Consider the following 16,438-nt stretch of genomic DNA (forward strand, 5'->3'; position numbering starts at 1 on the left):
GAATGACAGTTCTCATCGTTTGTGTATTTTCGTCATCTGCGTCTTGTCGCGAATGGATGACGTCAACAAGACGTTTCTCATCATGGCGGCGGAAGGCGGCGACGAGCTGAGCGGCAACGGGGAGCTCGAGGAGTCTCCAGGTGAGTGAGATACACACGCGTTCACCTCACGCACGCACATGTGCGTGGAGCACCGCGTGTATGTGCAGCCCCACACGGGTGTGCGGACCCTGGCCTCAGTGCGGGTGGGTTCAGTGAAGACCCCTTCCTGTGGGGGAGCGTCAGGAGCTAAGCTAGGCTAACGTGACTCCAGCGCCACAGTGTGTCTGTGAACTCACTTGAACCAACACGAACTCACCTCCCGCTGTTTGTCGAGACTATTTTATCACGTTTCATCTCAAACTGCACGAGTGACGTCCGCCACAGCCCCAGCACACACACATGCTGCAACCGGAGCTCCGAGCGGTTTAATGAATGAAACCCACCTGGACAGGTGGAGACATGTCACAAGGGTAACAGCTCTGAGATCAGAGGATCATCTGTCAGTCTCACTGCGGGGAAATCTGCCTTGTTACAGTATGAAAGAGAACCGTCAACATAGAAACATCAGTAAAGTAAACCTGCAAAACAAAACAAGGAAGTGAATCAAATGTAAATAACATATACCGACTGTCAGAATGTCTACAATCCAACAGGTGCAAACATAATGTTTGCAGTGTAAACAGAATATATCCAGTGAAATCTGAATGTATACAATGTATCAGGATTGCAGTTGCACTGATAGAATAGAGTCTTGCACAGTAAATGAAGTGAAATCTGAGTGAGTTTATTCTGCAGGTCCAGAATTAGACTGATACGGATTCAGTTTTTTGATTTGTTGGATGTTTTCGTCATTTGTGGATCAGCAGCTGCAGGTAGTTCACTTTCAGTTTCACCTGCACAACAGGTTTGACAGCTCATTCTTAACCATGTTTTTATCTTTGACACACAAACACATTAGAATCACGATTTGGATATGTTCACATGTGCAACCTTGTTGTTGGTCTTTTTTCAGGAAGCATATAAAAGGAAAGAAAGAATGAATTCAATTGGCCAATGCCTTTTTCTTATCGAGGTTGAATGCAGTTTTTTAATCTGCATTCAACCTGTCAAGGAGCATATCAATAGATGTTTGCTTTGTGTTCCTTTAGCACCATACATCATGAACAATGAAGATTAGTGTGAGGGAGGGATCAAAGTGTATAAACAGGCTAAATGCTTTTCAGCGTGCACTGCAGCCAGCTACAAAAATGACAACACATCAACCTGAGTAAAACAATACTTAGTTCTCATCTATTGTGTGAGAAAAGCTGTTTTGGATATTTCTGATTTACTGGTTGACAGAGGGGTATCAAGGCAGGCTGGTATTCTTGTGCAGCTTATGCTTGTTTAGTTGTCAATGATCATGAAGCACTATTAGTCTTGAAGTTATTTATCAATTTCCCAGTAAAATAGTTTTGCGTCATAGTAAACCAAAATATATCGTTTTTTAAATGAGTCATTTTGGGGTTTCAGATATTGTGACTGAAAATGTATTTTCAATAATTTTCAGATTTTATAGACCAAGCGTTGAGTTAGGAAAGTCGCACCATCAAGTACAAATGTCAAACATAAAGTGGTTTCTAGCTTCTCACATTTGTGAGAAATTGCTTCTTGTCCTTCTCTTAAATATTATAAATTAAATCAAAAATCTTTAGTTGTTGGTTGGACCAAAAAAAACAACCCTTAAAACATGCTTTACGCCTCTTTGAACCTTTCATGAAAAATGTTCGAGGTTTTAAAAGATAAATTGCTTGAACTAGACAAATGATCAATTGTTCTTCATCTCAGTTAGTTGTAAAAGCAGCTTTCAATCGAGATTTATAGATTTATTTGAGATAAGAACCGTTGATTTTCTACCCTCTTTAGCCATGGAGGCCTCTGAGGTTCCCGCGTCGCCTCCCTTTGAGATGGCTGAGATGTCAGAAGAGAACGGCAGTGCCACTGTGGCCCCTGAGGCTCCCGTGGAGCTCGACCCTTCTTCCTTCTCCATGCCTCTGGCTGGGGAGGATGAGGAGGGAGAACTGCCTGCTGACTTCGAGCGTCTGTGGAAAGTCACCCAGGACAATCCTCATGACTTCACCAACTGGACCGACCTGCTGCAATACTGTGAGCAAGAGGTATGTTGAGAGACAGAGGCAAACAAATGGTGTTGAGCATAAGAAACCTTTGTGTATATACCTCAGTAGTGATGCATTAGTGCTCCCGTGATGCCACAAAACTTGATGGTCAGGAGGCCTGCTTTAGCCTCATGACATTTAGCCATACATGTTCTCTCACCTGTTCAGAGTCACATGACCGCGTCACGCAGAGCGCTGGTGTCCTTCCTCGCTTGCTACCCGCTCTGTTACGGCTACTGGAAGAAATACACGGATCTGGAGCGCCGGGCAGGCTACAACAGCAAAGCAGAGGAGGTAAAACAGCAGCCAGGATCTTAATGAAGTGAAATAATGAAGTTATTTTTTACAGTTTCCTATGTGTCCATGTTCATGGCTGTGGTATGTGTGTTAGGTGTGTATTCAGGGTCTTCAGGCAATCCCTCTGAGTGTAGATCTGTGGATCCACTACATCAATCTGTTGCTGGGAACACTGGACATGAACCTGGCCGAGTCACCAATGCGGATTCGCAGGTAGACAAAAACACACATGAATATAAGAGTCATATTTGTAATTCTTGTTTTCACCAGGATTGGTGGGATTTTTATCTCATAAAAGAAGTATCACTGTTTGTTTGTAGATTAGGTCTCCAGTGCTGAGCTCAGCTAAATAGTTTTCGATTTAACTTCTATGGATTTGATAGCAGATAAACTACATAAATTTGACTGACCTATTCTTTGCTAACTTAAGTAAAGTTTAAGTAAACTCTATCTATAGTATCTGGTGATTGATTTTCCTCTGATCCTCCACACTTGAAGACAAACAGAAAGTTGTTTCCGTGTTTTAATGGTTTTCCGGTCTCGGCCCTCAGTGTTTTTGAGGAAGCGGTTGTGGCAGCAGGTCTGGACTTCCACTCAGACCGGCTTTGGGATCTGTATGTTGAGTGGGAGAAGGAGCAGGGGAACATGAAGAACGCAGCAGCCATCCTGGACAGAGTCCTCAAAGTCCCCACCCAGCTCTACAACACGCACTACGACAAGTGAGGCCACACACATACACGGACCAAATAGTACCCAGCCAGAATTTCTTATTAGACATTCATCAGTAGTTTCTATATCAATAGATACATTAAATCAACACTGTTGTTCTTCCACATCGCGTTTCAATCTCCCTTATTAGTCTTTTCTTCTCTCATGAGTTTCATTTTGTGTCCTGCTCTGTCCTCCTTCCTTCCCTTTAGGTTCAAGGAGCACCTGAACAGCCATGAGCCCAAAGAGGTGCTTTCCCCGGAGGAGTACGATGAGCTGCGGACGTTGTGCCGTCAGAGTCAGAAGGCCGAGCGCGCTGAGCAAGCCCAGGAGGAGGAGGCAGAGAGGCCGCCGGGGGAGGAGGAGCCGGCCACACCTGAGGGCACAGACACAGTGAGTAACTATCTGATTAGTTTTCACTCAACTCTGTGAAGAGTTTAGTTAGTTTAAGCATAAAATAAAGTAGTTAAATATTAATTCATCTCATAATTAGTTTTTTTATTTTTGTCTGTGTGTTTAGGAGGAGCTGATACAGAAGATCAGGGAAGAAGTGCTGGTTCGCAGGGACAAAGTCTACCAGGACAACGAAGGAGAAGTTCGTCTGCGATGGAACTTTGAAGATGCTGTGAGTTGTGTTTTTCAAAAGAACCTCCAGTTCTTTGTTATATATTTTTCTGCTTATACTCCTTTTATACTGTTTTAAAGTATTTGAGGTCACCCACATTAATTCAATTGCATTCCTCCCAACCGATTGGTGCGTCTTCAAAACACATCTCTGATTTTGCCTCCATTTCTCTCTCCATCGTGCAGATCAAGCGGCCGTACTTCCACGTCAAGTCACTTGACCGTCATCAGCTGCGAGCCTGGCACTCGTACCTGGACTGGGAGATCGCTCAGCTGAACAAGGACACCAAAGACCCCGACCCAGGTGAATAAAAGCATGATGATTAGGGCTGCCGCGATTCGTCGACGTCATCGATTACGTCGACGCTGAAAATGCGTCGACGCGTATAAAATGCGTCGACGCATTTTTTTTAAAAACCGCTGGGCACCAGCCGCGATAGACTATGCATGCCGCGGCTGGGGCAGCGGTCGCCCCGGCGCACTCCCCTCCACGCAGCCGGAGGCTCGGTGTGTGGCCCGCCTCAAGTTGTTTTTTTTTTTGGGGGGGGGGGTCCTCGTCCACGGCGCTTCACGGCGTCGCTGGTGCGGGGGCTTCCTTTCTCTTGGACCGCGGGGCGGTGTCCGTCGCAGGTGCGGACGGCGGCCCTGGACGCGAGTCGGGTCCTTCTCGCGTCACCTCAGCTACGGCGCCCGCGTGGGGGGAGGGGGGGCCGCTAGACTGAGTCCAGAACATGTGGACATGCTGACATTCTTACATTACAACACGCATGTCTAACTAACGTTTGAGTTTGATTTTGAGCTGGACACCATTGTTTCTTATACTTTAAACTTGTTGCACTTTGTTTAATATGCAGACATAACTTTTTTATTTTGATAAGGGGTTAAATAGAAACTTTGATATCTTTTTGAGTTGCACTGCTGACTTAACTTATATGCCCTCTTTTTTATTTATTTTTATCACGTTGGAGTTGCTAGTTTAAACCTTCAGTTTTGCACTTTAATATTTGAGCCTTTGTTTACATTTTGTTTTGTGCTGCATTATACGATGACATACAGTTTGTTGTTGTCAAAATAAAATTAACTGAAATGAAATGGTCAATTTGATTTTTTTGGAGGAAAATTTGTCGTTTAGATTAATCGACTAATCGATAAAATAGTCGTCCGATTAATCGATAGAAAAATAGTCGTTAATGGCAGCCCTAATGATGATATCTTCAGAGTTTCGTGAATTTGTGTCAACATCTGGAAGCATTTTCACTTTTGACACCACTGTCTTCTACTAGATCCAAGTCAGGCAGCCACAGAGGGGTCAGAGGTCACTGCTCAGCCTCATGAAGTGTCAGAGGAAGCTGCAGTCGCCCACGATGACCACAGGGTTCGCATCCTGTCCGAGCGGTGTCTGATCGCCTGTGCTCTGTATGAGGAGTTCTGGATGAGGGTAAGAAAAAAGTGTGTTTTAAGAAACGCACGCACATGTAGAGAAAGATTCCTAAAATCACATTATCCTTTATTGTTGATTAATGTCTTGTGTGCATGTGCTTGATAACTTAAGAAGGCGTGTGTGAGAGATCTCTGCTTAACGTGTGCTGGTGTGTGTTGTTTAGTACATTCAGTACCTGGAGCCTCAGAGTGTTGACGAAGCTCGAGCTGTATTCAAACGAGCCTGTGAGGTTCACCTGACGCACAAACCCAACATCCACATGCAGTGGGCCACCTTCGAGGAGAGGCACGGTACGACTCCTTTTTTACTGTCTTGAACTCATCTTTTACATTCATGATCCTCTTTATCATAAACACAAACTAAATGTTGGACCAACAAGTACCACTTTATAATTTTCAGCGGGATTAGAAACTGTAACTTTGCATTGTAATATTGTCACGTAATAAAAAAACATTTATTTTCAGTAGCTTTTGTCAGTGTCACTGAGATGTTGGTTAAACTGTGTGTTCATTTTTAGGTTGTATTCTGTGGATGTGTTGTATATTTGAAAGTGTTCCTCCATGTATTTGAACCGGAAGAAACGCATGTTGAAGCAGTCTGATGCAAAACCATCACAACGAATCATCTTCTCCATCAGGTGATTTAACCGAGGCTCGGCGAGTGCTGGAGGACCTGGAGAAAAATCTGCCGGGGTTGGCGGTGGTCTGTCTCCGCCGGGCTGCTCTGGAGAGACGAGCAGGCAACCTGGACAAATCTGAAGCCTTGCTGCAGGAGGCGGTGGCTGGATCCAGAGAGAAGCCCACGTTGCACGCTTTCTACTCCATCAAGCTGGCTCGCCTGCTACTGAAACTGGGCAGGAACCCCAGCAAAGCCCGCAGAGTTTTACAGGAGGCGCTGGAGATTAGTCCGGTGAGATAATCCACACGTATACACAGTAACACCCACAAATATTCCAGCAAATAATTTGATTACAGTACTTCGATCTTCTCTTGTTCCTTAAATTGAATTAAAGATGTGAAGGATGTGAAAGGTATTTTTTCATCACATTGGTGGCTGGAAGTCAATCTTGATTTTGTGACATCTTGAGGTTGCACACCAAACCGTCAGATTGTCCATCAGCCTCACATTTACAACAATTTACCGAATGATAATGTCCCCTCGTAGTTTCCAATAACTGAAAGTACCAGGTGGTAATCATCTCATTTGCTGTATAAAGGATGTGTTTACATCGTCACATCCTGGCGAATTAATTTCACCATATTTGTGACTCAGGGAGTAAAACCTTAGTGCTGAAGACACATGGTAGCTCTTGTTTGAAATGCCTCTCTTCTCCTCAGGATAATGATAAGCTGCACTTGAACCTGTTGGAGCTGGAGGTGTCCGGGGACCCCTGGGCCTCGGCGGAGGCGGTGCAGGAGTGTGTGACACGAGCTCTTGCAGCTCCCCTCGCCTCACACACCAAGATCCTCTTCTCACAGAGAGGTCTGCAGTTTGCAGAGGACTACAGCAACTCGATTGAGAGGTCATTACATATTGTAAAATATGTTCAGATTGTGAAATAGAACGTTTTTTTAACATTTTCATAGATTTCTCAGACAATAATTCATGGATCTTAATAAAAAAGATCGGGCAGGTTTGGTGTGTGTGATTAAGTGCCAATCCAAATCCTTTTGTGGAGGTATGTGCTCTGCTGAGTTCAAGTTAGCAAATATTTTAAACCTATCAGTCACGTTAACCCTGATTGTATCTAACAAACCATTCATCTTCTTTGACCTAACTGTTCTTCTTCATCGCCTCTGTCCTCTGCAGTGTGCTGTCTGTCTTTGAGGAGCATCAGAAACTGGTGCAGGAGCTCGGTGGAACAAAGAGAGGAGCAGAAAACGGGTGAGAGGAGAACCTTATGTTCTTGTGAACGTAATATATCAGGAGCACCCATAGGGATTTTCATTTCATCTTCCACCAGCATTCACTTGGAATCAGACCATGCAGAATACGGAGGTCAATGGTCAAGGTTACTGTGACCTCAAAACATTTTCTTTGTGATCGTGTTATCCTGAGATCGACTTGAGAGTATTATTTTAAATGTCTCTGCCTTTAGAAGATTTCTTCAGTTTGACAGTTTCAAACATTAACTGATTAGATTTCAGGGATCAAACATCATGCAGACCTCGTGACATTGGACAAAAAAATATATGTGGACTGAAACGGCACTGGTTGCCAGAGGCATACAGCCGCAGGGGAGTTTTTCATATCAGACTTATGGCTGTGATCTTCGAGCATAACACTGATAATGAGGATGATGTTGAGTAGGTTGAAGTGTTTGCTTGCTGTTGATTCAGTGTTTTGTTTTTTAGGGATGAGGATTCAGAGAAACTTGAAAAAAGCGAGGACGACTCTGCTGTTTCCGCGTCCACACAACTCCCCCCTACCGTGCCGCACGTCCCAATAACCACCCCCCCTCCTCCTGTCACCGACATGACCGCACAGGCCGGCTACGGAGGATACGGCAACTGGTACCAGGTAAAACTAATCTAAACACAGACAGCAATATTCTGAAAATAAAAGATTGTTTGAATGTAAAACTTCTTTGTAAATCTGTCAACAAACAACCGTAAGACGAGCTGGTTAGTGTGGGTGCACACCTCAACATGTTTTCATTTCCTGTGTGTGATGATTCATTTCCAGCAATCGCAGTACGGCAACTACGGTTATCAGAACACCTGGAACTACAACCAGGGCTTCTACCCTCCCAGCTAAAGAGAACGACGACTGTGGCACCCCGAGCCCACAGGAAGCAGTTTGACCCAGGACGACTTCTCAGCTGAACAACAAACTGAAGCAAGCTTTCCTCTCCGTCCGTCCTCCGAGTTGTGGATGTGTGAGAACAAGAGGCTGGAGTGGAGCTCTTTTTAGCATGTCGTGTCATTTCAGTGTTGAGTCTGAGGGACTGATGGGAAGATGATGAAAGGAAACCGTGACATTCATCTTCAGTACATCGATGTCTCTGCATTTTAATCAGAACTATTTTTGTATTTGTTTGCAAGGCAGCCCCTTTGCTCGTGTTTTAAAGTTACCAAGTTTGTCCACAATTCTTCAGGTGACGTATGATTGACATTTTGTACCATTCCACAAAATAGGCTTTTTTTTTTTCCTAATGTATATAAAGTTGTTTTATAGTGTGTCACCACAGCTCTCCCTTGTGTTGAGTGTCTTTATTTGCTATAATACTAGAACCTGAGGCCTGTGCGTCCTGCTCTGTTGTTCCTCCACAGTGTATTCCGGCTCATATGTAACCCTGAATGTTCGAGTGCAGAACTACTCTCAAAATCCTTTTCTTCCACATCAATGAGAATATTGCCTTCTGGGATGGTCCTCTTGTTTTTGTAGTGCATTGATTTCCACCAGTGTGTTTGGATTCCGGTGCTACCCCACTCCCGATCCCACTGTCGGCTGGCGGTTACATGAAAACAACATAAGTGCATGGTGTAGTTCAAGAGAAACTGGCAAAAGTCTGTCAGTGATACAAAAATCCTCTCCTGACAGACTTTGGGCAACAAAAGATCAGACATCTGTCAAGACAACGCATTGGGAAATGGATTTTTTCTCAACATTTACTTTTGGTTTTAAAAACCATACAAAGTTGACAAATTGAATATTTCTTATCTTCATATAGTTTTGATTTTATAACCAAACATAGTTGACAATCTGCAGAGTAATCTTTTAAGAGAAATTTCTGTGAGACATTATACTGCCTAAAATATCATGTAATTTCATTAGCTGAATGTAAACTGTAACTTTCAGTATGAGAAGCACTCAGGTTTTCTTTTTATTGCATCATTAGCAGTCCAGGTAAGTATGTCTCTGACCTCAGTTCTTTATTAAGAAAACATCGGGGGCGATATGGTATCAACCAACAGAACCTTAGAGGAGGTAAGTTGAGGGTAATGCTTCATTCTTTTAATTCACCAGTAAGTTTGATTATCAGAATATTATAAGTCACTAGAATCAATATTGGTGCTTTCCACAAGCGCTGGCTGTTGTCCAAGTAGCCCACTGAAGTCCGGCCGGTAACTTTATTAAGTCTTGTTGTGGCCTTTAATTCATATTCTGTTTGATGTGTGTAATTTGCCATATTTCAATGTGCATGTCAGAGAATTGGTGCCTTGAACATCACGTTAGACACTCATAAAAATGCAATAATTTTGATCTGTGTATATTAGGGTTGCAAAGGGGTGGAAAGTTTCCGGTAAATTTCCGGAAACTTTCCATGGGACGTTTAGCTCGGGAATTTTGAAAAAAAAATAAAATACGCAAATTAAACGCTGAGCAATAAAAACATCATTCAAAACTCTACTTTTAAAGATGTATGGAATGCAGCACACACTGCACGTTGATTTTCAACCCTCCACTGTGCATTCTTCCATCACATGCACAGATAATTCCCAGCATCCTGCACACTACAGCAGGGCTGTTGGGGCCTGCTGTAGTGTGCAGGTCTAGTCAGGTAAGTTTAGATGATACTACTGGGGAAAATATATTAGCATGCTGATTGAGGATTGTTCATCTGTTCATCTAGCCTATTTCCATACGTTTATCCATCAATTGTAAGATATGTTTACAGAAGATTCCAATTGTTTGGCCAACTATTTATATCTCTGGCATTGCATTAGTGTTTTTTTACAAACTTTCTTCTCATCTTATTCTCCAGAACAATGCCACGTGCACTCTCTCATGTGTGGAGACATTTTACCCCATCCAATGTAGAAGGAAAGGCTGTGTACATCTGCAAATACTGTGCAAAAACCATGTTAAGAATGACACAAAGATGCAGAAGCATATAGTCAAGTGCCCAAAGTTTCCTCAGGGGTCAAATCAGCCTATGACACAACAAAATGTTTATATTTATGTCTGTATATGACAAGGTAAATACAGTTAGTATAAATTACCCACAACATTTCCAGTTTATTCCCGTATATTCCCGTTAATTCCCATGGAAAGTTTCCAACTTTGAATATTCCCGGAATTTTGCAACCCTAGTGTATATAAAGGAAAGGTGGGATTAGAATGTACCAGAAGAACCAAATGTGGGCTTTTACAGATCCTTTTTTACTACTCTATATCCTTGTTGAAGAACCTGTATATTTTTCAATTAGTATTTCAAATGATAATGTAATGAGTCACCAGTTGTAGCAAAAACCTAGAGGATTATCCCCTTCATCTGCAACTACCTTACTCTGTATTGAGCTTTATAGTGAGTGTCAGATTATTGTTTAGCTGGCTTCTTTAAAATCCTGCTGTGCACTTCCTGCTCAGCACCAAGTCACATGCTGGTGTACACAGGAGCATTTAGCAGCCTGAGTCATATTTCCCTCAGGAGTTGGTTGACACCAAAAGCCAAAACCAGTCTGGGTAAATATTGGACTTGACATTAATCAGATTCACAGAAACGTGACAACAGATGAATGAAAACATTGCCCTTTACCTGCTGGATGTGTACATAAGCAAAGAAATGTTCTAAAAATATTGTCACATGGACTTAAACTGTGATGTTATGTTAATGTGTCCACAGCTTGTGTCTGCTGCTCCTAAGGAGACCAAAAACTCAATGACTGCAGGTTTAAGTTATAACTCAAGCCTCTGAAAGCTGCTGACTCGACAAACCAGGTTGCTAACATGTTATTTCTGTCCGAGCGTTACAATAAGTGGTGAGGGTGAGTCTGCATGCACAATACCATACAATGTATTCAAATCATAAAACAAGGTAGGAATACTTTAGATTTTTAGGAAAGAAATATCCAGTTCACATCATAGTTCTCCAAGTCAGCTTTATTGTAAGTAGATTCTTGGTGATAATGCCGACGTCAGTTTCATATTTTAAGTTATAAAAAAAGTAGAATGTCACAAAATCAGGAAGATTGTGGGGATTAAATTTAAGGCTCTTTCAGAACCAATCGAGAAGGTCATGTGTGGTGCGTTGCTGCAAGAATCAAGGTAAAACTGAACAATATTGTTCTGTACTGATGTCGACTAAATGTGTTGAAACCATGTGCGGTGCTCCTTGAAGCAGTATCAGTCAGTAGCCAGCTACCCCCACTCTGTTTCTAATTGATAAATTATCAAACTCACTGCACTCACACGTCTACAGTCAGTGAGGTCAGCCCAGAATGTCAAGGGGCTGCTTTCAGTTTGTCTTGAAAAATATTTGTTACTATACACACTGTCTAAACACAGCCTCCAGTTCCCTCTCTGGTTCTTTAGTTCAGTTAGCTGGCTTATTGAGTGATACTAAAACATGGCTGCTCTGTTCCTGGATCAGTCTGCTCCTGGTGTTTCTGGTGGTGAAGAGGTGGAAGTAGTGAGGTAGGCTCACAGAGCAGATCCTCCCGGTCTCACTTTTTGATAACAACCAGCACAGCTGTAGGCACCAAACCTAAAAATTGACAGAGAGGAAGTTGAGAAAAAAATGTTCGACACAGTCTGTGTCATCATGTGAACAGACTTTTATACTTGCAGATTATTGCCAAAAAAGAAAGCCTTATTATGCATGTTGCCTCCAATTACTCCTGCTATGAGCCTGGGATCTGTGTCTGAATATGTCCTGTGAACAATGGGCCTTCCACCTCCACCAAGCAGATTATGTTTCCGCTGTCTGTTTGTCAGCAGGATGATGCAACAACTGCTGAACAGATTTCCATGGAACTTGGTGGAAGGATGGGAAATGAGCCAACTAGGGACATCAAACTATTTGGTTGCATTTGTATCTTGCATCAAAATATTCAGACAAAGATCACCAGGTGAAAATTAGAACGTGGCTTGGGACACCATTGTCTGATTAACCTGATTATTGAGCAGTGAAATCTAACCCAGCCTGACCGACCTGAAAGGCATTCCTTCCTTTGTGTTGAAAAACAAACCCGAGCCTGATGCTCTCCCTGTTTGCAGTGCAGTGAAAGAAAGCCCAGCTACAATGCTCCTCGCTGCAGTCGTGCACTATGCTATGATGGAACCCACACATTTTTCTATTCCCATCCCATGGCCCAGTGCTCACCCAGCTCTTTTAGGGGCTTCTCCATGTCCAGTTCGGTGTATTCGTGTCGGGGATATGGCGAGAGCAGTGTGAAGTCCTGACCCTCAGGTGTGTTTCCGTTCACCTGCACGTAGACGCGCACTGCCGCCAGTGGCTCCTGGGCCTTGAAAACTGCCGATAGGGTCGTGCCGTCCAGCAGACGTACCTGTGAAGAGCCCTATTCTCATCAGTTTGTCTAACACTTAAAACTTGGTCTAAACTAATGATGGGTCCAAAGGCTGTACCTGTATCTTGGACATATCATAATCCCTCTTAGTGGGCGGAGGACCATGACTGGTGGGTGATGACAGGCTGGGCTGGGCGGGCTGGGCAGGCTGGGACGATGCAGCCACGCTCTGGGGTCCTAAAACTCCAAACTAGAAAGGACAGAAAACAACCGTCATCATAGTTACTGGTTTCATCAAAAGGGAAAATATGAACCAAATGGGGAGTGAACCAAATGAAAGGAAAAGTGAACTACACTAATGACAGCTTTACCTTTTGCGCTCGCTCCTCTCGGTCTCTTGCAATCTTGTCTTTAACCCTTTGCCTGAAAGAAAATAAACATAAGCAACACAATGACATTGAGAATATGATTGAAAAGATTTGTAACCTGTGGCAGTTTAGCGAAAATACACTGGTTTATTAAACCCACCCTTGCCTACTCAGATGATTTTAATGAAGATATTACCTCGCCATTTTGTCCTCCATCTTCTCTTTCATGCGCTGATCACTCAACTTCTTCATATCATCGTCCTGCAGTTTCTGGCGGATCTGCTGCAGTTCCTGGCCATGCTTCCTCCTTGACTTCTCCCTGTCCACCTCTTCTGCCCGCTCTCGCTCTCTCCTCTCCGCCTGCTTCACCCGCATCAGCTCTTCGAGCCTGAAAAAGAGACGAGAGTTTAATTACAAAAGAGGCTCAGGCCTTCTCAAATTTCCCCCGCTCTACCTACACAGTTACTCTCTGGTTATATGTTTGTAGATAAAAGGTCATGGCCAACATCTGAAAATCTGCACGATCAGTAAAAGCAACTGTTAGTGAACTCTGACCTCTTAACTTGCTCAAGTTTCTCCTCCTCTGACATGGGCTGCTTTGAACTGTCGTCCTCCTCATTGATGAGCATATCTCCACCTGATGTCAGTAAAGCCAAAACAAAAGGGACATGGGAAAGACCACAAGTTCAGTGAAAATAAACAGTGACAGTCACGTAATTTTACTGAAGCTATTTAAAAGATCATTTTCCCTTTACAGATAGATATGACATGTTAAGGAAAAAGTGACAATCTATTAAGAAACTCTACAAATAAAATAACCAATTGGATTATGTCTGATTGTGTCAAATCATGTGAATTGAGTAACTGACAAATTAAGAATTTTTTTCAAACACACACAAGTTCACAATGATCTTATAACCAGCACCCAGAAATATCAGAGGGTAGTTACCATGGTACAAATATCTTAGAAAATATATGACGGTAGACTAATGCATGATGTCCCAAGTTACGTGTCGTGATTCGGTTCATATCTACAGTAGGTATGTTGTTTTAATGGTGGTGTCTGGTATGTTTGCATCTCATCAACAGGGCAATTCCGGCCCTCAAAAAGCCCAACATCACTGACCTTCAGTGGCGTCAGCTGGTGTGGACTGTTCTGTGATCATCTGGCTTCCTGCCTCTCCTCCCAGGACCTTGGCTACAGGCGGCACATAGGGCTCGTCGATGTCAGGGTCATTCTCGTGTTCCATTAACCTGCAGGAAGCGCATCACAAGACGAAAGGCGAGGGATGAACTGTTGTGAATCCCTCAAACAGGAGACTAAGAGGCACTGGGTGGCTCTACAGGGAAGTGATGAACTGGACTGGGGCACAGAGGACAAGAAAAACTGGAGCAGTTGTGTTATTTGCTTTCCGTCTGACTCACCAGTCCATGGCCTGTTCGATCCCCTGGTTTCCCGTGTTGGCCACTGCCTTCTCCCTACAGACACAGAGACAACAGGACATGCACGGTCACTGTGGCGTGTCACTGGAAATCACATGAACCAGGAACCGGTTACTGGATGTGTTGTCACTCACGCTCTGTTTCTGTCGAAGCCCATCTCCAGCAGGGTCTCTAGTGTTGTTAACTCTGCCATTTTGACCTGGAACAGATGGTAAACACGCCACCACGATCACTGGGGTTTCATTATTAACATGTGGCCATATTGTTACCGTTCTGGTGGGGAAAAAATGAGAATCATAATATCACAGACTTCAGCACAACACCGTTTCTCTGGCTCAGCGCCGTGTAGAGGATTAAGTCTCTAGTTGAAGCCATTCAATATCATAACCAACGTAGAGATGGGAGCTAAAATTAGCATCAATGTGGCTAACGTTTAGATTACGAAAGCTAGCTGGGGAGGCTAGCGCGATTAAACACGACCAGGAAGTCTCACACACGCTCCGTCACTTAACCTACGAGTGTGTGTGTGTGTATGTTACACGTTAAGGTACACACCAGTGTTGTTCTTTTTCCCACACGGCTAATATAAGCTAATAAACCAGTTAAGACAACGTTAGTTAGCTACTCACACATCAGCCAACACCGCTTCAAGAGTACGAGAGCCTACATGGGTCAAACCGAACGGAACGAGATTATCAAACTGAAAACACAAAACCCCAACGTCATCCTTTTTTAGGGTAAAGTCACGTGTTTGTGCGTTTTCTCATTAAATATTTTAAATCATTGGATTATTATTGATGTGACAAACTTGAAGTAGTGTTTCAATTGTTTAGTCAGTTAAGATTGAGATAATTTTTTTCAGGCAAATGAATTGGCTTTTCGAGGGCTTTAACATGCTCAAATTCGTACCAAACTTTGCAGTAAATTAGAAAGTGATGACAAGTTACGTATTCTGGTGTAATTTAAGTGGGAGTGGCAAAATGGCTCAACAGCGCCCCCTGGAACGCAGGCCATAGGTTTCACTTTGACCGATCTCCACAAAAATCGTAGCCCAGGTGTTTCATGACCAGACAAACAAACAGTCTAATGGTGCAATTTGATAAAAGCTACAGGAAGTCCGCAATTTTACATCAAGGGGCCATTTTTCACCTTTTTCCTTTGACGAGCTTGTCCCAGGACCATCCTTTCGTCGCACGCTGTCATGGTGGCGTCGAGGTTTGATTACAAGCCCTCAAAACACGAGGTTCTGTATCTCGGAACATACATGGACCATGAATCCTTTGATGACAAAGAACTCCTGCGTTATCAGCATCAAAGGATTCTACAAGCCCTCAAATTCTCACCAAAGCATATGCTTGGGCCCATTATGATTATAATAAATATTTTTATAAAATACAAATTATTTTTGTATTTGTATCTTTGCATTCAAAAGTTTAGTCTTTTTGAAGTTTTGACTATAGAATTCTATTATGAATTACTTTCTGATGTTCATGATACATTGATATAAATATATATATATATATATATATATGTGTACATATAAGTATAAATTATGTAAAGCACAATATTTAGTTTTGATATACAGTAGTTTAAAGATATAATGCACATTAAAATGGAAATACTCTGGTAAAATAATATTACTTTAAGCAATATATAAGTACAGCATACTTAGCATCAGCATCGAACGTCACTCACAGTGTTTCAGTTCTCTTTGTTCTACAAGAAAATGGATAACCTTTAGTTTCTAATGTGTCTGATTCTTATAAATTAGATCCGAACAGACTGAACTCAATTAAACCCTTTCAGTTTCATTCTTACCAATTCCGTTTTAGGACTGTAGCTGAGACAACCTAACCTACCGCAACTATTATTTTGTGTTCCCTAAAGTAACACAGAAAAAAATGAACCGTTCTTTGACTTGTTCTTCTTGGTTTCATCATCTGTGAGTATCTCTCCATTAATATATATAATCAGTTCATTAGAATAACATCTGCTCCACATGAGGTTTATCTCTGTAGGGTTGTAGAAAATATATCAGCAGAGAAAGGATTTGATGACTTTATAAAACAGCCTCAGAGTGAAGAGGCCTGAGGTTGAATGGTGTTTCGTATTTGCTGTTCTTCATGTTGAATGATTGTATCCCATCTGCGTGAGTCCAAGGATGTTC

The 16,438-nt window shown here is 42.7% G+C and overlaps 2 protein-coding genes across 3 annotated transcripts; one reads left to right on the plus strand and one right to left on the minus strand.

The window, feature by feature from the left end:
• The first annotated feature begins 52 nt into the window (after positions 1–52).
• On the plus strand, positions 53–8,448 carry si:ch211-114c17.1 (pre-mRNA-processing factor 39). The gene is made up of 15 exons (XM_061079536.1): positions 53–140; positions 1,947–2,197; positions 2,366–2,491; positions 2,589–2,707; positions 3,046–3,213; positions 3,415–3,595; positions 3,723–3,827; positions 4,013–4,130; positions 5,110–5,264; positions 5,431–5,557; positions 5,905–6,176; positions 6,605–6,789; positions 7,077–7,151; positions 7,622–7,787; positions 7,953–8,448. The coding sequence occupies exons 1-15, from the start codon at positions 53–55 to the stop codon at positions 8,022–8,024; spliced, it is 2,208 nt and encodes a 735-aa protein (XP_060935519.1). The 3' UTR covers positions 8,025–8,448.
• A 2,627-nt stretch (positions 8,449–11,075) lies between these two features.
• ubxn1 (UBX domain protein 1) lies at positions 11,076–14,962 on the minus strand. 2 transcript variants are annotated; one of them, XM_061079342.1, is made up of 10 exons: positions 14,901–14,962; positions 14,406–14,470; positions 14,254–14,307; positions 13,955–14,082; positions 13,384–13,465; positions 13,025–13,216; positions 12,832–12,883; positions 12,579–12,710; positions 12,316–12,499; positions 11,076–11,697 (listed from the first exon to the last, which is right to left on the minus strand). In XM_061079342.1, exons 2-10 carry the CDS (start codon positions 14,462–14,464, stop codon positions 11,657–11,659), a joined length of 924 nt encoding a protein of 307 aa, XP_060935325.1. In that variant the 5' UTR covers positions 14,465–14,470; positions 14,901–14,962; the 3' UTR covers positions 11,076–11,656. The 2 variants fall into 2 exon arrangements, with proteins under 2 accessions (XP_060935325.1, XP_060935326.1); XM_061079343.1 differs by lacking the exon at positions 14,901–14,962 and adding an exon at positions 14,827–14,875.
• Positions 14,963–16,438: the final 1,476 nt, after the last annotated feature.

Source organism: Limanda limanda, chromosome 10 (assembly GCF_963576545.1).
Source record: "Limanda limanda chromosome 10, fLimLim1.1, whole genome shotgun sequence".
In the NCBI taxonomy this organism is placed as follows: Eukaryota; Metazoa; Chordata; class Actinopteri; order Pleuronectiformes; family Pleuronectidae; genus Limanda; species Limanda limanda.